The sequence below is a fragment of the Saccopteryx leptura genome, chromosome 2 (assembly GCF_036850995.1).
Source record: "Saccopteryx leptura isolate mSacLep1 chromosome 2, mSacLep1_pri_phased_curated, whole genome shotgun sequence".
NCBI classification, from domain to species: domain Eukaryota; kingdom Metazoa; phylum Chordata; class Mammalia; order Chiroptera; family Emballonuridae; genus Saccopteryx; species Saccopteryx leptura.
In genome coordinates this window covers 320,784,979-320,808,312 of record NC_089504.1, presented here as the reverse complement: position 1 = coordinate 320,808,312, position 23,334 = coordinate 320,784,979, and the positions used below count along the sequence as shown (strand labels likewise).

Here is a 23,334-nt window from a genome sequence, read left to right as displayed (position 1 = left end):
TTTCTCTTTTTGATTCATATGGATTACATTTCTCTTTCTTACCATTTTTTCTGTGTGTGGTTTACAAGCTTGTTGGGGTTGTGCAGCTGAGGTTAATATATGGAATGCGGCCCATCCTCCAAGGCTTTATCCCTCAGCCTCTGTTGGTTGCTTGAATTTTCTCCTTAACAATGAGCCCAGCAGGGAACTTCTGTGTTTAGGATGAGGTTGCGGGGGGGGGGGGGTATTGGGCATATCTTGCTCTTTGGCCCCAGTTAAAACTCTATCCAGGCCTTTTTTTCTTTCTTTTTTTTTTTCTGTATGGTAAGTTTACAGGAATGCACTGGGTGTGACCTCTGAGAACCAGAAGGTGTGATCTGCCCAGGAACTCTCTGGGGGCAGGGGACGTACTCCATATTAGAAGGGAAAGGTGTAGCTCAGGTCTCCCCGGAAACCTGAGTCATTGCCCCTCCCCTTTACTTTCTCCTTTCCAAACCGCCTTTCGTGCTGATTGGAGCTGGAGAGCTTTTTGGAGGTGAGTCAATTGGCCTTACACTAGGCTTGTGCTGGACAGAGGAAGTTACCTTCCCCCTGCCTATGACCACCTCAGTATTAGAGAATGACTCAGCACAGGTATTCTTCTTCCTTTCACTGTTTTTGTTCTTTTTTTTTTTTTTTTTTTTTTTTTTTACAGAGGCAGAGATAGACAGGGACAGACAGACAGGAACGGAGAGAGATGAGAAGCATCAAGCATCAGTTTCTCGTTGCGCGTTGCGACTTCTTAGTTGTTCATTGATTGCTTTCTCACATGTGCCTTGACCGGGGGCCTTCAGCAGACCGAGTATCCCCCTGCTGGAGCCAGCGACCTTGGGTCTAAGCTGGTGAGCTCTTTGCTCAAGCCAGATGAGCCCGTGCTCAAGCTGGTGAGCTCGGGGTCTCGAACCTGGGTCCTTCCACATCCCAGTCCGATGCTCTATCCACTGCGCCACCACATGGTCAGGTTATTTTTGTTCTTGACCTCCGTCTCCTCATCTGCCTCACGCAAGACCAGTCCTCTCAGCTCTCCTCGTCCTCAGAGCCCCAGATAAGTGGCTGTGAGTGAGATTTTCTGTGCTGGCCCTTTAAGGCTGCAACTTCTTCACAAACCATTTCCCGCAGACAGAAATCCCACTCTTCTCCCCACTCAGTGGTGTCAGACTGTCTCCTCCAGTCTCTGGATCTCTAGTCTGAGGCTCCAGTCCTGGGACTGAGGACCCCCACTTTTCAGTCTCTCTCCCTGCAGTGAGAATCCCTCTGGACCATCAGCCACCCCTCGCTCCTGGGAGCAGGGGAGCCCCCACCATGTACCACACTTCCTGCCAGTCTTGGTGTGGTTTCTTCTGTGCTCCTTGGTTTTCAAGTCCTGTTCTTTTAGTCCAAAGTTGGTTTTTCATGATGATTGTTGTTAAATTAATTTGTAATTCAGTTTGGTCCCGAGAGGTGGCTGTTTGTATGTGTGCCTACTCCGCTGGCATCTTGGAATCTTGACCTAGAATTCTCTTACTCAACTGAACCATCTCATATACCAATTTTCTTTACAATCTAGTATATTAAAATTCTAGGCTTCCAAGCAAAATATTGTGTCCCATCTTCCAAACTGACCTTTTATGTTCACCAAGAAGTATTTAAGACATTTGGACAGTCTGTCATGCCTGTGATTATTCTGCCCGTGATTGATTGACTCAGTGATAACACTCATTTTCTATAACTTGGATCAGAGCAACATTATAAGCTACCTTATAAAATAATTCAAATTCATTATTGGACTTGAATCTCATGGATGAAGGAGACATGAAGGTACAAAAGAATTAATGTCTATTATGCACTAAAGATAACCTCAGTTGGAATTCTTGGAGAAGGAAAAAGAAAGAAATCTGCAAGACATTGAGTTTCCCAGATCTTTATGATCCTTAGTTTTCCCCTTGACTTCATTTCCTAATTCTTGTACATCACTTAGACCCCCCTCGACTTCTCCTTTCATTCCTCAATTTCTTTCTTACATATCTACCCTAAGTTGCTGATTTGTCTGCTAGCCCCAAATTTCATTATGAAAATTGTTATTAAGATTTTTAGATATGTAGAGTCCCTTGAGCAGGGACCAGTGCTGTCTTTGTCACAACTCAGCAGGTAAAATAGTTATTCTGTTGCCATGACAATGTATTAATAAAATTCTATAAAGGACCTAAGAGCTTTCAGAGTTAAATTTATAATTTCTCCTATACCAAGCAATATTGGATAAATTGTTTCATTATTTTTTAATTTTTTGGTTAGATTATAATGAAAAAGAGTCTAATATTGGCCATTAGTAGCCTGCAAATATGCTTATAAATCACTTGAGATCTTCATTTGTGATCATAATTTTTAAAAATAGGTTCAAGTGTTACACTTTCAGCAGAGGTGAGAGTTCTGCTATTTCAAAGCTTACTTTTGGTAGAAAACCATACTGTTAGCACCCTTAGCCTTTGTTGCTGTGGAGATAGTAACTGGCTTTATTTTGTTTTTGTATTTTATTTTATTTTTTGTATTTTTTCTGAAGTGAGAAGCAGGGAGGAAGAGAGACAGACTCCTGTATGCGCCCGACTGGGATCCACCCAGCATACCCACTAGGGGGCAGTGCTCCGCCCATCTGGGGCATTGCACCGTTGCAACGAGAGCCATTCCAGCACCTGAGACGGAGGCCATGGAGCCATCCTCAGCGCCCAGGCCAACTTTGCCCCAGTGGAGATTTGGCTGCGGGAGGGGAAGAGAGAGATAGAAAGAAGAAGGGGAAGGGTGGAGAAGCAGATGGGCACTTCTCCTGTGTGCCCTGACCAGGAATCGAACCCAGGACTTCCACACTCCAGGCTGACACTCTACCAGTGAGCCAACCAGCCAGGGCCTTGTGTTTGTTTTTAAAAACAGAAGCTTAAAACATTCAAAAATACCCTAAGGTTTCAAGTGTGAATTGTCTGTAGGTTTTGAGTACTAGCACATTTCAAAGGTATTTTTTAATACTTTATTATTTTTACCCTCCAAAGAAAATAGAGAATAATTCTGGCCATTATAATGATGAAGTTTTATGTTATTTTTCACAGGATCTTTTAGGAATAACTTAGAATCCCTGTGGATCAGTAATGGATGAGGATTTTGAAGAACATGTAAAACTTTTGATAATAGTAATATGATCTTAAGCACTCAATGTCTTGGACACCTATAGTTATGACACTAATATATAATGCATACAAATGAATTTCAGATTCAGTTGATACTTTTGATACTATGATACAGTAGTTTATTTAATAGAACTCAGTACCAAAGCAATCTTCTTATTTTTACTTTTTAATATATTAACTGATTATTTAAATGTACATCAGTAGTGTCTTTAACATTTACCCCTAAAATCAGTAAGTAAAATGTATATGAACTTTCAATAAGTAAAACTTTCAATTATATTTTATAATTCATTTCTTATAAAAATGCAGTTTCCATGGCATGGAATATTACTGTTCCATAGACCACATGATTATATTTGTAACTATATAAATTAGTCTCTGTTTAGCATCCAGTGTCAGACTGGCATGTTGGTCCACTAGCAGTTTTGACTTCTTACTCCAGTTGCTGAACAGTCAGGTGATTGATTTCCTCATTAGATTCCCTAGATTAATCCTACTTATGGTATTTGTCCCAAGTGAGTTTTATAATAGTTATTTCTGGATAAAGAAAACTTTTGATTTCAATTATTGTAAACAGAATCCTAAAATTTAGTCCTATACTTAACTCAGTTACTACCTGTATTTAATGACAAAGAAAGACAAAATAAGAAAGCTCTTCACTTCATATGGAGATCGAAAATAGCTAAAGATTATAGACAGTTACAACTTCTGCTATAGTTTCGAATATTAGATTTTAGCATTTCCATTTGGCAGTGACTTTTTAACATGACCCATCTCTTCTATGAAGAATGCAATTTTTTTTTCTGGCACAAAAAATAGGGTAACCTGATCTGAGTCTGACAGAGTGTGTCGTTCATTTAAGTGCTTCCATCTGTTGCCTGCTGTTCCCCTTACTTATGACCCCTCTATGTTTCTTTCCCTTCCCTTTCCCTCCGTTTCTCTTTCCTTTTTCTTCCTTCCTTCCTCTATTTTTATACCCTCCCCCTTTTTTTTTCCTTTCCCTCTCTCTCTTTTTTTTGTCTTTAGCCCCTCTGAGGAAGGCCAAGTTTGTTGAGAGCCCACGAATTCCAGAATCCGAGCTTGGCTCACCAACCCTCACTTCAGCTCAGAAACTGGACGTGGATGCATACTGCCCTGGTAAGCATGCATGCAAACTGTCCCCATGAAAGAGGGAAGTTTGGGTCAGGCCCATCCAGCAGAGCAGTATTTTGCATGTGTACTATTTATAAAAACATGTCTGTTACCTCTTTTGCAACTGATTGCATATTTTCCTTATTGGAACATAGTTTTACTGAACATTCCTTTTGACTATTGATATTAAAGTATTGAAAAACATTTCAAAGATAATTTTCAAAAGAATTAAAATAATTGTGGTCAGTAAGTGGTTTTCAGGGTGATTATTATGTTTTGGGATACTTGAAGAAATTTTGCTTTGACATTTTGTAAAACAGGAATGTTAAAGATATGAATAAAAGTGTTCATTTGATTCTAACCCTCTACATATGACCAATTTTGCCTAATCTCTATTAGATCTCTGGACAGTTGCAGAAAATAGTTGTGATTTTGGAAATATTAAACTTGAATTAGAAAAGAAACATTATAGGTTCCCGATGTGGACTCCTGGACACTCACTTTTAGAAATGTATCTCTTCATGAATGGCCTATAAGCACATGTGATAGTTTACTAAAACTCTTCTTGTGCGGGAGCCAAACTGAGACAGAGTCATTATCAATGCTTAGATATTTCCAAACTTAGATGAGTTGCCTGGCAACATCCTTTATAGTCACTCTACAGTGAGTCTAGAGAGCTGTGTCAGAAATATTCACAGCTCTGGTTGAGTTGTATAAAGCTCAGATCAGAGCTTTAGTAAAGGACCTTAGAAGACATGGTTTTAGTTCTTTTGTTTGTTCTTGCTCCTTAAAATTGAGGTTAAACCACAGTGAATGCAACTACTGCATATTTACAGCATTAGGGATCATCAGGATAAAATGATTGTTACTTCTAAGGAAGATATCAGTAGCTCTCATCTGAAATGTCAGGATAAAAAGACAATAGGTACAAACTTGGGCCAAGCCTAATTAGAGACATTTGATTTTTAAAATCAATTTTGAGTACTGAAAGACTTGGAGATTTCACTTTCAGGGTGCAGAACCCTGGGCTTCATCCACTGTTGTAGGTGAATATTCATTTTTAAGTCAATCATAGTAGTTTTGCATTAGTAATCAGTTTACTTTTTCTAAGAGGAACAAATTAGCTCTTTAAATGGCACTGTAGCACATTGTTAGAAGACGCTCTTCCACGTTTTGAGGTATTGTACTTCTTGGTCACACAAATTTTAGTGTAATAAAGTAAAATAAATAAATACACTTAATTCCCCATTCCTGCATTGAATTTTGGAAGAGAAACCCTGTCAAAGGCCTTTTCTTTTCAAAATTTATAAATCAGAATGATTTTTAGGGAGACTAATCTTTTACTTACTAATTGCTCATCTGACATCCTTAATCTCATCTTGCTATCATTATTGTCCAGAAGCAAGGTTGCTGCTGTTTGTTGGAATGCCATTTCTGAATCACTGTGAAGAATCTTATCCATGTTATTACTCATATACATTTTCCACAAGCATGAATTCTTTGCTAAATTGGAATTGAACACAGCTAGCTAAACCTCAGTTTAGGTTTTCAGAAAGCCGGAAAGAAACTAAAATGTGTTGCCAGAATGCTAATTGCCATGCTTTGCAAACTCCCTTTTCTTATCTGAAACATGTTTAAAGTACAGAAACTTCTTAGTTATTTGCTATTAAGTATTAAACTTTCTGAAAATAAGTTTTTACTAAGATAAGAGTAGTAACCTGAGGGTTGAAGCTGTTATCTTCTACATGGTACAAAAAATTAACAGTAAACAAAGGGATTCAGTACACTCATAAAGCAAACAAATAACAATCCATTCTTTTTGCATTTCTCTTACATAGGATCTGCTAACAGAACGAGTATATTTTATTGTACATTGATTCATAATAATTCAATTAAAACTAATAGTCTGGTATCTTGTTCACCTGCTTTATTCATTATCAGATGCAAATTTAGGAAAATAGTATATTTCACAAAGGTTAGAGCAATAGTTCTCAAATTTTAGCATATTTCAGTATTACCTGGAGGATGTTCAACCATAAATTGCTGGGCCCATTGTCAGAATTTCTGATTCAGTTAAGCCTGGGGTGAGTTGAAAATTTGCTTTTATAACAAAATCCCAGGTGATGCTGAAGCTGTTACTTGACTTTGCACACTGGAGAACCAGCTGGGTTACAGGGCTGCTGCAGGCTGCTTATAGCATTGTCCAGTGCTTGTCCATGAACAGTGCTTTAAGTCTATAGGGTTCATTCTGCTATTGACTTCTGAGGCAGAATTGGGGATATTGTTTCTGTAGTATCTAAACTTAAAACCTTTTGGTGCCTGTATTTTAGGTTGGAAGAATAAAGCTTTTGTGTCTGAAAAACAAACGTGTATTTTCTTGGTTTGTCTTTTTGTACCTGGTATCTGTGTACCCATGTCTAGTTTTCAGTGTTGTCCTACATGTAAAAAGAAAGTGTGGATCAAACCAGAGCAAGTTATTGATATGTAGTCTGTAAAGTATAGGGAAAGCTGCACTGGGATATTGCTATTTATCCAGAATATTTGTCTAATAAATTACAAAATTCTACATAGCATTAGATTCTAGAACACCTAATTTAAGTTTTACTTTTCCTCAAATTGTAATTGTTACATGCAAAAAAATGAAAGAAAAATACAAGTAAGCAGTATGTTTTGCTTCTGCAACTGGAACCATGGACTGATGATGTTACATAACTGAGCAACCAGGGTTTAGGACAGGGGTCGGGAACCTTTTTGGCTGAGAGAGCCATAAACGCCACATATTTTAAAATGTAATTCCGTGAGAGCCATACAACAACCCGTGTATGTTAAGCATTATCCAATAAAAATTGGTGTTGTCCTGGAGGACAGCTGTGATTGGCTTCAGCCACCGCAAACCATGAACATGAGCAGTAGGAAATGAATGGATTGTAATACATTAGAATGTTTTATATTTTTAACATTATCATTATTTTTATTATTTTTTTAACATTATTATTTTTTTATTAAAGATTTGTCTGTGAGCCAGATACAGCCATCAAAAGAGCCACAGGTTCCCAACCCCTGGTTTAGGATAAGTGAATTGTCTTTGATAATCAGTGGGAAAATAAAGACCTAGGGAATATAGTGATTTGTATAGGGTCACAAGTATGAGACAGGTCTGTGTTCTGATTTTAGGATACCATAGATTTTAGGGTATCAGTGATTTCAATAAAAAAATTTCCAGAATAAGACAAGAGATTTATCCTATACTCTTAACGTTTCTGCCTGCAGCATTACTTACTAGCTGTGTGATTTTAGGCAAATCACTTAACCTTTGTAAGCCTTAGTTTCTTCATCTGTAAAGGCAGGGATAAAATCTCACGTTAATAAATACAGTGTACTTAGCAGAATACTTGGTTTATAATAAATGTTAGCTGATTTTGTTATTATTATAGTGATAATCCTGAGGGCTAGCACAAGATCTTAAAGTGTTTTCTAAATAATCAGGGGGGAAAATATGTAAATTTTTAGAGACATTTTTTTGTTAAATGTGTCTATGGTGTTTGAATTCTGATTTTCCCCTTACTAGTCTTGTGATCTTTAACATGTCATGTAATGTTTCTGTGCCTCAATTTCCTGTCACAGCAATATTATATATAGAATGATGTTCTTTCTGTAAATTTAACAAATTAAATATGTATTTATATAAATACATGAATACACATTCATTGACAGAAATGTCTAGAAGAATTCACCAAACTAACATTGGTTGCCTAAAGAGGGATTGTTGGGATGTCAGAGGAGAGAATGGAATTGGTGAAATAATGCTCATGTTAGTAGTGGTTGTATCGGGTTGGTGGAATTACAGATGTTTTTAATTTTATTTTTTGGGTGGTATATATTAGTGAATGAGAGCTCAGATTCTAGACTTAGATCTGAGTTTAATTTCCTACTCTGTCACCTCCTGGCTGTGTAACTATATACAACTTTTATATCCTTAAATTTTTCAAATTGAGATTTAAAAAATAGGTATTTTTTAACAATCATTCTATCTCATAGGGTTGTTAAGATTAAATAAAATAATGTATATGCAATGCTTAGCTCAGACAAAATGAACAATAAGAAATGTTAGCACTCTTTCAGTTCATTACACTTCATTTTCTAAACTTTCTGCAATTAATTTGTATTGAAAATTTTCATTAATGAGATGCCACTAAAGGATGGCAATATTCTTTATATGTTAGTTTTTTAATTCTGTTGCACATTATAATACATAATTTCAAGGATAGGAATTAACCTTGACACAGAAGGCAGGCCAAGTCTACAGTTTTGTGGGACTTTTAATTACATGTGCAAGGGTTAAAAGCCGAAGTCTAGACCAGTGTTCTGAAAAGATAAACTTTTATTCACACCAAATATTTTTAGAGAAATTTGAGATTAATCTTTTTATAATAGATTCTTTTATTTTTTAATTGAATTTATTGGGATGACATTGCTTAATATAATTATACAGGTTTCAGGTACCCAGTTCTATAACACATCTCTGTACTCCATATTGTATGTTCTCCTCCCTAAGTCAAGCCTCTGTCCATTATCATTTATCTCTCCCCTGTTCCTCCCTCCACTTACCCCCCACCCTTTGCAGTTACCACATGGCACTGTCTTACAAAGGACAGTGTCATTTAAGGTAACAACAAATAAAATACTTGAAACTCAAAAATAGAAGAGTTTTATGATAGCTATTTGGTATATATTCATATTTATATATTTTTTGAATTTGTAAAGGATTTTTCATTTGGATTTCTCTTTAGCATTTAAATTCTATATATGGCAATAATACAGCCACTGTAGATTAATAAACTGTTTTATATAAAGTGAGTATTCTTTGAACCCTTTTTTCCTAACTCTTGTATAATCATGTTCATTCTATTTAAAAGACAAGGATGATATTATTTTTTCCTTCCATTTTTTTCTGTGAAAACATTATCAAAAGTTCTTTTTATCCTAAATAGTTAGGCATGTTTCATTTGTTTGGCTGTGGATTTTATACTAATAAAATACATATAAATGAAACCTCTGTCTTGTGCCATATGGGTACCAGGAGCCTTTCTCTTGCAATTCATGTCTTCTGTTATATTGTGTTTGTATTTTTTATGTCTAGTATGTTGTAAACATAAGGAGTATATAGCAAGATTTTTAACCTGAGTTAAATTGGTGAGCTTTAGGAGGGTTCTATCTATACCCCTTAAAATTATACACAAACACTGTTCTAACTATACGTATGTGCTTCTTTCCAGTGATGGGATTCAAATAATTTAACAACCAGTTCTTTGCCCTAATGACTGTTTTAAGTACAAAAAAACAATATACGGAAAGGTAGTTTATTATTTCATGCATTTAATACTTAAATAAGAACAATAAAAGAGGTACACAAAACTAAATTGTTACAAGAATTTTAAAATTTAATGAAAAAAATAACCGTCAAAAAACAATAAAACATTTAAGATATTTCCATATTGCTTCTTGATTGGCATCCTCTCTTGCGATTTTTTTCACCTGTGGACGGAATGAACATTATTACGGGTGCTTAGAATATGCTGTTGCACAGATGAATGTTAAAAAGAGTAAGAAATGTAAATTTGTGATTCTCACATTGGGCAGCTGCCCAGGCATCCACCTCAGCGAGAACCCTGATTATAAGTGCCATTTTAGCAACCGGTTTCCCGAACTTGAAAAATTAGATATCAGTTCTGCCAAACCGGTGCTAACTGGCTGAATCCCACCACTCCTTTCTATAACAAGTCCTCAAAGCAGTCTGTGACATACATTTTACCCACCAAAAAAAGGCAAAAACAAATGCTGTTGTAAATGTTGAAATGAAACAAAGGCTGTTAATGGTCTAGCTGTTAGACCAAAAAATGCTTAAAGTTGGATAGTGGACAGACTTGTATGTGGAATGAAGGGAGTAATTGAACCGCAGTGCTACCCTAATCAGAATCTGAAAGTTAGTCTAAAAGATAGAGATTAGAAGGAGAGAGGGAAACAAATATTTTAGTATTTTTTAACTATGAGAGAAATTGTCTTATTACTAGCTATAAAAATAAATATATCAAAGAACTAGAATATGAGTATTCCTTTCCTAGCCATTAGTAAGTTCTTAAAATGTTAGAAAGTTATTTCAGTGGACAGATGCTTTTTGAATAAAACTTTTCACTTTGAACATCTTCAGTTATAGTCCTGATTTATATTTTATCATTTTTTAAAAGATTAACTGCCGAGACCAGCTTAGCCATGGGTATGCACGGATAGAAGGTACTGTAGGACTTAAGAAAAAACAGACACAACATACAGAAAATATGGGTACAGGGGACTCCTAGTTTCTAGGACTGAGAGCCCAGATCACTGCAACCTTGTCGGTCTCTTTGCTCATTAAGCAAATTAGCAGAGCCTGGGTTCAGGTGCAGAGAAAGGGTAATTAACTAATGTCTTTCAGGTATGTAAGGAAAAGGCCATAGGGATCAACAGTTTTCCTTTAGACAATCTTTCCAGTGCTTGCAAGGGCAGTGTTCTGCCCCCACAGGACTTGGCGTTCCAAAGTCCGCACCAAAGACTTGTCTCAGGACCACAGTCTAATTCCCAGCCATTTTCCCACAATTAATGGTCTAATCATACTAACTTTCAGATTAACATTTCTCAAGATGTTTTGCATCACAAATTATAAAGACTTGGCCTATGGGTGTGGTGCTTAGAGCTCTAATTTAGTTAGGTATCCAAAAGGACAGTTTTTCTCTTTAACTCTGAAACCATTTTAACTTTTGTTTTTTGAGGCAGTAAAATGCCCTGGCTTGGAGTAAGTTACCCTAGTTTAGACTACAGATCTGGAGCCAGACTGCATGTGTTCAAATACTAGCCTTGCCACTTACTACTTGTGTGATCTTGGGCAAATTACTTAAACATAAGAATGGTTAATTTCCTTATCTGAAAAATGGAGATTATAATATTACCAACACCATAGTAATGCTGTGAAGATGTAATAAAATATGTGAAATAATTATAATTATGTGGTCCATAGTTAATGCTATATAAATCTTAGCTATAGCAATTATAGTGTTTTAGAACCTTACTTACTACTGCCTTTTATCTAGAAATGCTATGGGTAAGACTTTCTTTATGAATGCTTCACAAAGAGGGTAAAATTCTACCTATAACCTGTAATCATTGCCTGTTTTTACAAGCAGAATGTTTATGTGTATAGATACTAGGTTGTGTGGGATTTTCCTCATTTTTTTTCCAATGGAGGCAATTTTTCACAATAGTTAATAACTTAGGCACTGGGATAAGACAAGCTTCAATTCAATTCTAGTTGTGCTACTTATTAGCTGTGTAACTTTTATTACTTAATTTTTGTAGTCTTCTTTTTCCTTGTCTGTAAAATGAAGATAGTAATATTGCCTATTCCATAGGGGGTTTATAATGAATAAGATAATACACATAATTTACTTAGTGTAATGTCTGTAACATCAGTTATTATGGCTAATAATATCACATGTATGTATTATTATAGATTTATTTTTGGAAAAAAACTATTTTTGTTTTTCTTTATCTAAGCAGTATATATGTTCCTGCAGCCCAGTGTTCATGAAAATTTGGGGGGGAGCAAGGGGTAGAAAGGTATTCTTGACTTCTGTTTTGACCCCCAAGAAACTGGAAATTTATGAATCTACCATAATTCATATCTGATATCTCACCAGTGCCATCCTTTAAGTCACTTAAATCCTTCTTTTTGTTTCTCTTTATCTGGAAGTTAATAACTATAACATTTAAATTTATAAATCTTGTAGTCTGTGTTGATCATAAATTGCTTAACAGTACAAATTAATCTAACAGTTTGTAATCTGTAAATCTGTACAAATTAATCAAGGAGAAAGACCTACAGCCAGTTATAAGAAAGGCAGCAGGGAAGTTGTGAATATAAAAGGGTAGGGCCTGACCTGTGGTGGCCCAGTGGATAAAACATTGACCTGGAATGCTGAGGTCGCCAGTTCAATACCCTGAGCTTGCCCAGTCAAGGCACATATGGGAGTTGATGCTTCCTGCTCCTCCCTCCTTCTCTCTCTCTCTTCTCTCTCTAAAAATAAATAAATTAATTAATTAAATAAAAAGGGTGGGATACCAGGAATATTATGGACATTTTCTATTGGAATATATGGACGAGGAGCCATGCTTTCAGACTATGATATGAAACATCAAATATGTACAAAAAGCAAGGAAAATTTGTTGTTTCATTTAAGCAACTTTTCTCAGAATTCCAGTTCACTCCCTTGGCTGTGGGTTAGAACTAGTGACTTGCTTCTAACAAACAGAATACATAAAAAAGTGATAGGATGTCACTTTTGAGATTATGTTTTAAAAGATTCACTTTCATGAGGTTTGGGCTTAGAAGACACTCTCGTGGGCCATATTAAGATTTTGATGCTTCAGCTAACATTTGTTGATTTATCTCCCAGTACTGATACGTTTTTCTTGATCAACATAGAAAAGAAGAATAAAGAACAAAAATAATGTACCCTTCTCTGTACTGTATCTTTACAAAATAAAACATTATTCCCCTTACTGGTATGTGGCCAGTCTTTAAATATATTTATACTAAAAATCAATAATTTGCATAAAAATTTTGACAAGTCTTACCAATTGTCATTATGATACTAAATTGTTGAAAAACTTGCTTTTCTGCTCCTAATCTCCATCTAGTATTATTTGACCAGTTACAGTTAGATTGGAAAGGAAAATTAAATGCCTGCTTCCTTTAGCCACAAATCCCAGCTGTAATTTATAGATCATTAAGGTAGGCTAAGCATTATTATGTTTTCTGCTTTTATCTTACCTTCTACAGAAGCCCTCATAGTTAAATTATAATTATGAATAGATGAAGCTGATGTTTATGTTGCTGCCAGAAAAAAAAATTGTAATAGGGAGTAGGAGTCATCATCCAAAATGATTGGAGAATTTCTTTTAATGTTTGAAGAGGAGCATGAGACAAGCTTACTACAGATTGGCTTTCTGTTGCTTGGCATTGTTACAAACCAGTTTTAAAGGAATTTTCTTATCTGCTGGTTAATCGTTTATTAAAACATTGAGTATCAAGAGCTACATAAAACATTTTTGTATTATGCCAAAAGATGCCTAATGTATGTATCAAAGACTTACTCTACTATTAATCCGAGTAAATTATCTTTGGTACTGTAGAACAGAAGGCTACCCTTAAAATCTAAAGATATTACTTGTTTTGCATAAATAATTTCTCTATTTTTAAGTTTTAAAGTGAAAGAACACTGGTTAGAATGTATTTGTCTACACATAAAACTTCAATTACAACCAAGGGAATAAAATATGGAAGCAAATTTCTGATACCTTACCAGAGCAAGGATGCTTATTTTTTAGCTAAAATTTATTCTGGGCTGACCAGGTGGTGGCACAGTGGATGGAGCTTCAAACTGGGATACTGAGGACCCAGGTTTGAAACCCCAAGGTTGCTGGCTTCAGTGCAGCATTGCTGGCTTGAGTGCAGGGTTGCTGTCTTGAGCATGGGATCATAGACATGGTCTCTGGCTTGAGCCCAAAGGTCACTGGCTTGACCCCAAGGTCGCTGGCTTGAGCAAGGGGTCACTGGCTTGGCTGGAGGCCCCCCCCCCCCGTCAAGGCATATATGAGAAGCAATCAATGAACAACTAAAGTGACACAACTACACGTTGATGCTTCTCTCTCCCTGTCTGTCTCTCTTTCTCACTCGCTTAAAGAAATAATTTATTCTGTACAATGAATTATGTAATATTATATATGCCTTACTGGGTCCCTCACCAAGTAATTTGTATAATGACAGAGATGATATGATGTTTGTCCCTAGTGAGAAGAAAGAATCAACAGGGGATACATTCTCAGATCCCAGGTGGATGCCTGAAACTATATAGTATCAAAAGCCATATATACTACGTTTTTTCCTCTACATATATATCTATGATAAATTTATGACTTCTCTTTGGCATATTTGAATTGCCAGCATTACTAATCTTGTGTTTGGGGGCCATTATTAAGAAAATAAGGGTTGCTAAAACACAAGCACTGTGATAGTACAACAGTTGATCTGATAACCTAGACAGCTAGTAAGTGAATAATGGGGTGTTATCATATACAGTGTGGGTATTCTGGACAAAGGGATGATTCACATCCCAGGAGGAATGGTACGAGATTTTTATCACACTACTCAAACCCGCACACAATTTGTAACTTATGAATTGTTTATTTCTGGAATTTTCCAATTAATATTTTCAGATGGTGGTTGACCACAGGTAACTAAAAACTTCAGAAAGCAAAAGGTTAGATAAAAAGAAATTACTGTATAGCTGAATTATCATAGCATTTTTATAATAGAAGCTCTTAAATAACAGTTTTCCCTCAATATTTGTCAAATATTCAAACAAGAAAAAATTAATACTGAAATTGTCAAAAACACCCATCTAGACAATTTAATAGATTTTCTCTCTTATGCTTACCACTCTATATATAGTGCTTAGTGTAGTGACTAATACACAGTAGATATTCATTCATTGTGTACTGAATGAATGAAATGCACCCAAGAAGTCAGAGGAGGAGAAAAATGAAAAGCTTAGTGTGTTCGGGTTCGATTCCCGGCCAGGGCACACAGGAGAAGCGCCCATTTGCTTCTCCACCCCTCTGCCGCGCTTTCCTCTCTGTCTCTCTCTTCCCCTCCCGCAGCCAAGGCTCCATTGGAGCAAAGATGGCCCGGGCACTGGGGATGGCTCTGTGGCCTCTGCCTCAGGTGCTAGAGTGGCTCTGGTCGCAACATGGCGACACCCAGGATGGGTAGAGCATCACCCCCTGGTGGGCAGAGCATCGCCCCTGGTGGGCGTGCCGGGTGGATCCCGGTCGGGCGCATGCGGGAGTCTGTCTGACTGTCTCTCCCTGTTTCCAGCATCAGAAAAATGAAAAAAAAAAAAAAAAAAAAAAAAGCTTAGTGTGTTATAAATGTATGTGAGTGACATAGTTTTCTCTCTACTAAGAACATCTCTTTTCCCTGACCAAGCAGTGGCACAGTGGATAGAGCATCCTTCTGGGGTGCTGAGGACTCAGGTTAGAAACCCTGAGGTCACTGGCTTGAGAAAGGGTCACTTGCTTTGCTGGAGCCCCCCAGTCAAAGCACATATGAGAAAGCAGTCAATGAACAATTAAGGTGCCGCAACAAAGAATTGATGCTTTTCATCTCTCTTCCCTCTGTCTGTGCCTCTCACTAATCTCTCACCAAAAAAAAAAAAGAAAGAAAAAAAAAACCCACAAAAAAGAATATCTCTTTTCATACACTTGAGCAACTGGAAACAATGATTTTCTAATCTGTGATTATAATGTACACCAAGTCCTTGAATAATGTCGTTTTGTTCAGTGTGTTTCGTTATAACATTGGAGAGATGCCATAGGTACTTAAATCTTGTTTATATCAATTAGCTCATAGTAAAATTGATTTTATTGCACATAGGTTTGCTTAAAATTGCAGAATCTATCAACAGTGTTGTGAGGACTTACTATAATTTCACTATGATGTCAAAAAGGGGAAGTATCAATAGTATTTATTTCAGTGGTTTTTGATTTGTTCCTCTGATTTGTTTTAAATTTCTGCTAAGCGCCTGACCAGGTGGTGGCGCAGTGGATAGAGCATTGGACTGGGATGAAGAGGACCCAGGTTTGAGACCCTGAGGTCGCCTGCTTGAGCTCGGATTCATCTGGTTTGAGCAAAAAGCTCACCAGCTTGGACCCAAGGTCGCTGGCTTGAGCAAGGAGTCATTCAGTCTGCTATAGCACCCCTCCCCATCAAGGCACATATGAGAAGGCAATCAAGGAACAACTAAAGTGCCACAACGAAAAACTGATGATTGATGATTCTCATCTCTCTCCATTCCTGTCTGTCCCTCTCTTTCATGTAAGGCTAATTTAAGTAACATATGGGGAGGGGCATAAAGCTTCAGTGGATCAGAATTCTGCCATGGCAGCCAACAGATAAATCAGCTATGAGTGAGCTGTAATAAATATAATTAGAGAACATATCAGTGAGATAAAACAAAGAATGAGGATTTCAGGAAAATATCATCTGAAATGTGACACATTTGTCCTCAAAGATCAGGAAAAAGAAAAATACAAGAATAAACTTAATGCTATCTTCTAAGAACTGAATATATTATATATGATAGCCAGACCATATATAAAAATAGAACTGTTTGCAGCATCTGGCCCAGGAAGCCAACTTACTATCTATAAGTCAGACTTGTGGAAAGTGAGCCTACCATCTAGCAACCAGTCTAGGCAGCCAATAATAATGCCTGTAATAATGGGAACAAAATGAACAGGGCTTTATTATTAACTGACAGTTTCCTTAGTATTTGTCCTCGCTTTCAACTTAAAACCAATTGGAGAAAGCTAAATATGCATTCCTAGCCAATAATATAGGATGCCCACTTCCACTTAGCCTGCCTTCAGGTTCTGCATGCCAAGTGTCTTCTGTCAGAGCCTACCTGAAGCCTTTCTTTTTTCTTGTCCATTATAAAGCTTTTCTATTCCTCTGCCTGCCTTGGAGTCTCTGCCAAGTGCAAGTGGTGGTGACTGACTCCCTTGCTCTATAGCAATCTCTGAATAAGTAGCCTTTGCTTGCTTTTATTTGGGTGGTCTTCATTTATTCCCATACATTTGTGTGTGTGTGTGTGTGTGTGTGGCAGAGACAGAGTCAGAGAGAGGGACAGATAGGGACAGACAGACAGACAGGAAAGGGAGAGATGAGAAACATCAATTCTTCGTTGTGGCTCCTTAGTTGTTCATTGATTGATTTCTCACATGTGCCTTGACCAGGGGGCTACAGCAGACTGAGTGACCCCTTGTTCAAACCAGCAACCTTGAGCTCAATCTGGCGACCTTGGGGTCTCAAACCTGGGTCTTCTACATCCCAGTCCGACGCTCTATCCACTGCGCCACTGCCTGGTCAGGCCCCATACATTGTTTTATATAACATAATTATAGTATTCTAACATAGAACATCAATGGCTTCCATGCTTGAACATATATCAACAAAAATGCATACAAAAGGAATGCTTTATGATAATACCCAGACTTATGCACATAAAAATTAATGTGATTTTGACATAACACTTTATAAGAACAGTCGCATAGTACCTGTGGTAGTAAAAATGACAAGAACAGTATTTCACCTGGAACAACATAGTTGCAAGTTATTTCTTTTCTTGGCCTGGGCCATTTATACCTTAAGTTTTAGCATCCTCCTCACAGCCCACTTGTGCCACCTCTCTTGTCTGCACTGTATGACCTTAATATCAGATACCATGCTCTCACTCCCAATGACAAAGGCAGATCTGCACCTAACTTTGGAATCTATTAATGCCTTACTGATGTATCACTTTCCACATTAATTGATTTTGACTTAGTCATCTGATGGCACTAAAGCTGTACTGGGTATGGTAGAGACGTTTTCTAGTATACCCGTATTATAGCTGTTCTCAGAGTTCTGAATTATAATGAACTTATATGCCCCCCCTCCAGTTCTTTACAGTTTCTTTATTTCTACAGCAGTTTTTAGCCTCATTTTTAACAACCTTACTCTACCTGTACTTCCCCTACCTACCTTTATTCCCAGTTGGAAGAACTTAGAACCAGTTTCCTGGAGTTAAGTTCAAAAACATTAGAATACCATCTCAGTTTCCACCCCAAATTGTTGCCCTTAGGAACATTAAAGAAAGTTTCTATATATATTTAGGGACATGCTCAAGGGATTCTGGAGGCAGTCTTTGTCCATCTCCCTTTCCACTTAAGAATCCTAATGCCAGGACATAGCAGGGCTGGGAAGCAGCGGCCAGGCTTGGCACAGCAGCAATTGATCAAGGAGTCATTGTACCCAACCATGGGAAAACTCACACTGGCAGGACCTGGAGCTCTTTAAAGAAAAATGTGCTTCTTATATCAACCCCATCCTCTCCTTGATATGAAGAATACTGGGAGAAAGAAAGCAAAGCAAACTGAAAGCTCACCTGAAGCTCAGAAAAACAAAGACGTGGAGTTTTGAGGAGAAAAGGTATCAGCTGTAGGTAATGAAGACAGCCTGATAAAGAGGATCAGTTTCTTTAAACTATAGTTTTTCCGCTCTCTGCTTGCAGTGTTTGTAGTGGTGGTGCTGGTTATCACTGTTACTCAAGTAGAATTTGAAAGCTGAATGGCTGTATGTCAAGGCAAGGAAAGAGCGTATCAGCCTGACCAGCACATCCAGCTCATCCAGTATCTAGCTACAGTCTGTCCTCTCACTTGTACATTGGGTATTTGAACTGCTGAGGATACCAAACTAGAGAAGATTTTGACCAACCAGAGGTTTCACGATAGGCATGTGATAAAAACAAAGCCAAAATGAAGAGTTCTTTTCCTTCTATTGAAACAAGGGCACCTCTTGTACCAACCAGAGCATTCAAGCCCTGTTCAAGATTGCCAGTTAGTTCAGGAAAGTGAACCCACCATCCAAGTCAGTTCTTGGGTTGAGATAAACAGTAATGATCAGTTATATGCTGTTAGGAATAACTTTCTAGCCTCTGTACACACTACAAGATAGTCTTGAAATGACCTGCTCCTGGAAGACATACAGACAGATGAAAACAAGTTAAACTGTAGTCTCTCTTCAGTGTCTGTTTTCATGCCAGTTGCCTCAGTACTGTCTCCAGTATCAGCTATACTTCAGCTGAGGCTATGGGCATTCTCTTGGGCCTAGAAGATGATGGTGGCACAGATGAATCTGTGAGAGGACAGGAAGACCAGGACTTGAATAAGGGAGAGGAAAAGCTTTTTGGGATACAACTGAGAATTCTGTTCAACTGATGAAAAGTGTAGTCAGGACAGAGGTAAATGAGAAAGATGGGCTGTTAACCTTGTCCTCAGCAAGCTGGAACCAGCGCTGTCTTGAAAAGTGACATCCACAGTCTTATATCTTTTCCTGAGTCAATTGGGCACAATGTCTTCCATACAGAGCGAGACAGTGAGGAAACCGTGCCTCAAACAGCTTCAGAGAAATTTCCCTGCAGGCTTTTAAATTAGAGATCTGTCGCTTTGGGACAAGATAAAGTAGACCTTCAGAAATTGAATGATGCAGTCACCAAGCTTCAGGCCTGTTGGAGAGTCTTTTATGGCAGGAACTATAACCCTCAAGCTAAAGACATGCATTATGAAAAGCGGCTGCACAGAATGCAGGAGCACATTGTCTGCCTAATGATGAAATAAGGAGCTCCTGCTCCTTGGGTGTTTGGCTGGAAAATTGAGGCCCTACAGTGGTTCCAACCTTAAGACTCCACCTGAGGTGATCTGGTCATATGTGCCCTTGTAGATGTAGAAGTAATAAAAAATGAGGACAGGAATGTAGTGGTGCTAGCAGCAAATGGGACTAAAATCTTCAGTGATGACCACAGTGATGGGGAGGGGGCAGACAACTGCATAGGAGGGGTGATGGGGTGTACCCCTCAGATGTACAGCATACTCCCTCTGTTGCCCTGGACCTTTGGTGTGATAACTCTTACTCTTCTGGGAGTCTCCCTTCCTCTGTTTTTACAAGCCACCTGCATAATTGACCTGCAGTCAATCTCAGAACAAACCAGCAATCACATGGTGGCAGCAAAGGGAGCAGCTGCAGCATCAGGATCCAGAAAGCCTGTGGTATCACCATGGAAACCCCTGGACTAAGGACCCACACCACATAACCAAGAGCCTGCCCCATGCCTGCTCTGGGATCCCCTCCATGCCCATGCTCCAGCTGTGAAATGAAGGCCCTACATTAGGAGAGAGGGATTCAGGACTCACAAAGGGCAATGCCTGGTGTGGGCACCAGTCCCTCCACAGGGGATGAAAGAGCATCCAGGTGGTAGGCTCAGGAGGACTGCTGTGAGAGCCACCTGGTGTGTAGGCAGGGTATGAGGTACTGTGGAGGAGGCTTTATGGGGCAGGGTGGCTATAAAAACATGAGGGAGGCCCAAAGCCACATTGAGCAGAGAGATGGCACTCCTTCTCAGAGCCACAACTCTGCCATGTTCTCCACTTGATCCTATGCCTCCCTGGTTGGTGCACTGCTTGCCCACGCTCTTCCTTAAAACTCTGTGTTGGCCCCCACATACATGCTTATGTACCTACATAGGCACCTTCTGGAATGCCACCCGTGAACAGGATGGTAGGGCAGTTTGTCCTGGTGCCCCCATTAGGTAATGGGCTGTGAGGTGCCAGCAAACTGAGCCCACTGGACCCTCACCCAACAGGGGAGGACCTGAATAGGCCTCTGGCATGGCAGTCTGGCTCCACCCAGGTGAGCAGAGTCCCATGGACACCTGGCAGACTGTTAAACCTCAAACCCAGTTCTCTACTCCTAACACCACACTCAGCAGCTGGCAGCCTTGGGCATCACTAAGTCACTCAACTTTGGACTGCTGCCAGACCCTAAATCGGAGACCTTCACCTTGCATTTCCATTTCTACCAAGGGCAGCCATTGGATCAACAATGAGAATGCCTTGGACCCCTGCCCACTTCCATATAAGCTCTCACTGGACTCAAAACCCAGTCCAGGAAAACCACAGAACTACAATCAGTTTTGTGTGGGTCTATTTAGTACACTTAAAATCAGGGTCTGCCCCTTGGACTGCTCCTTTGCTTTCCTGCTCTCCCAAGGGCAGACACTGACCAATGATGAGAGTGCCCTGGACCCCCGCTGTCCTCCACATGAGCTCTCAGTGGAATCAAAACCCAGTCAAGGGCAACTGTGGGACAGCAATCACAGCATCATGTGCCCTGGTTCACCTGAGAACCCTAAGACCAAGAGTTGCCCCTTGGTCTCTACCGTGGACTTCTCGCTCCACAGAGGGCAGCTGCTGACCAACAATGAGACTACTCTGGATCCCTGCCAACCTCTATATCAGCCTCAAAGGACTCCCTGCAGAGTCAAAAGCAACTGCAGAGCAGCAGTCACAGCATTGTGTGCCCTAGTTCACCTAAGAACCTTAAGAGCAAGATCTCCCCCTTGGACATCCTGCTCCACCAAGGGCACTTGACGATTCCCTCTCCCTGACCTCTAGGACCCCACTTACATGCCCAAGGGAACTGTGAAGTAGCAGGAAATGCTTTAAAGTCAGCCACTCTGTGAGTGGAATTGAGCTAGTGGTGGTTGCTTTGAAATTTTTATTTTTTTGGTGACAGAGGGACACATAAAGACAGACAGGAAGGGAGAGAGATGAGAAACATCGATACTTTGTTGCAGCACCTTAGTTGTTCACACCTTAGTTGTTCATTGACTGCTTTTTCATATATGCCTTGACTTGACGATGGTGGAGGAGCTACAGCAGAGCGAGGGACCCCTTGCTCAAGTCAGCAACCTTGGGCTTCAAGCCAGTGACCTTTGGGCTCAAGCCAGCAACCATGGGGTCATGTCTATGATCCCATGCTCAAGCCAGCAACCCCGCGCTCCAGCCAGGTGAGCCCGCACTCAAGCTGGCAACCTCAGGGTTTCGAACCTGCATCTTCCATGTCCCTTTCTGATGCTTTATCGCTTTATCCACCACGCCACCGCCTGGTCAGGCTTGCTTTGATTCTTGATCACTGGTAGGCAATGATTCTCACAATCAGGAGCTTCGTTTAAGGAGGATGTGGAAGAGGCCCCCGGCTTCTGCACTTACTGTGACAATAATATCCCTTAACAGTAATACATTTTCCAACATTCATTAGAAAAGTAAAAAAGTAATCATTTAAGAACTAAGAAATGAATATATAACCAGGTTTGCTTTGGTAGTTGAACCAAGCTAATCACAGGTTTTGTAACTGTTAGAGAGAAAGCTTGGGTTTCTTTATTTGATTAAATGTGGTGCAGATTTCTGAGTAATTTGATATAGATGAGGACAAGCAGTTTATAATTAACCAGATCCTAAAGGAAAATGTAAACAGTACAATGTGAAAATGCTAAGAGAATGCCGAAAAAGTAAGAGTCTGTGAAGCTAGACTGGGTAGCTTGCCATGAATATAGTACAGATTAGAGATTTGGATACACTAGCTATTAGACATCCATTTCTTGGCACAGGTTTTTTTTAGTTGAGGCATAATTAACATATATTCTTTTCAGGTGTACAACATAATGATTTGATATTTGTGTATACTGCAAAATAATTACCACAATAAGTCTAGTTACCATCTGTCACCTTACAAGTTACAAAATATTTTTCCAATGATGAGAACTTTTAAGATTTACTCTCTTAGCAACTTTCAAATATGCAATACAATATTATTGACTATAGTCCTCATCTGTGCATTATATCCCAGTGACTTACTTATTTTATAAATGAGAATCTGTACCTCTGGACCACCTTCATCCATTTTTACCAACCTCCTTCTCCTCTGGCAACCACCAATTTATTGTTTGTTTTGTATTGTTTTTTTTTTTAAGATTGTACATACAGGTGAAAAAATCATATGGTATTTATTTTTCTCTGACTTATTTCACTTAGCATAATATCCTCAAGGTTCATCCATGTTGTTGCAAATGCCAAGAATTCATTCTCTTGATGGCTGAGTAGTAGTCCATTTTTTTTGACACATGCACACATATTGAGGCAAAAGTAAGTTTACAGTTGTTTGTATGGAAAATAATACAATAATAAATAAAAATACAAGAATAAACTCTGTTTTGCATACTCACAGCTAGAAATCTACTTTTGTTTCACCCTTTCTATACTACATCTTTATTCACTTATTCATCTATGGACACTTAGGTTGTTTCCATATCTTGGCTATTGCAGAAAATGCTACAGTGAACATAGGGGTACATACATCTTTTCAAATTAGTGTTTTTGTTTTCTTTCTATAAATACCCAGATGTGGAATTGCTGGATCATATAATAATTATATTTTTAATTTTTTTTATACTCTTGTTCATTGTGGCCATACCGATTTACATTCCCACCAACAGTAAACATATAA

At 38.7% G+C, this 23,334-nt stretch overlaps 1 protein-coding gene and 1 pseudogene across 7 annotated transcripts in view; both read left to right on the top strand.

The window, feature by feature from the left end:
• Positions 1-23,334, top strand: part of TANC2 (tetratricopeptide repeat, ankyrin repeat and coiled-coil containing 2) — a 372,265-nt gene that overhangs the window by 183,232 nt on the left and 165,699 nt on the right. For 4 of the 7 annotated variants that reach the window (XM_066363070.1, XM_066363067.1, XM_066363066.1 and 1 more), the window contains one exon: positions 4,197-4,307. The exons of the other annotated variants lie outside the window; for them this stretch is intronic. In XM_066363070.1, coding sequence (XP_066219167.1) covers positions 4,197-4,307 — 111 coding nt within the window. The remainder of the gene's footprint in view (positions 1-4,196; positions 4,308-23,334) is intronic. 7 annotated transcript variants of the gene reach the window in all.
• On the top strand, positions 14,495-19,610 carry LOC136394020 (centrosomal protein of 97 kDa-like; annotated as a pseudogene).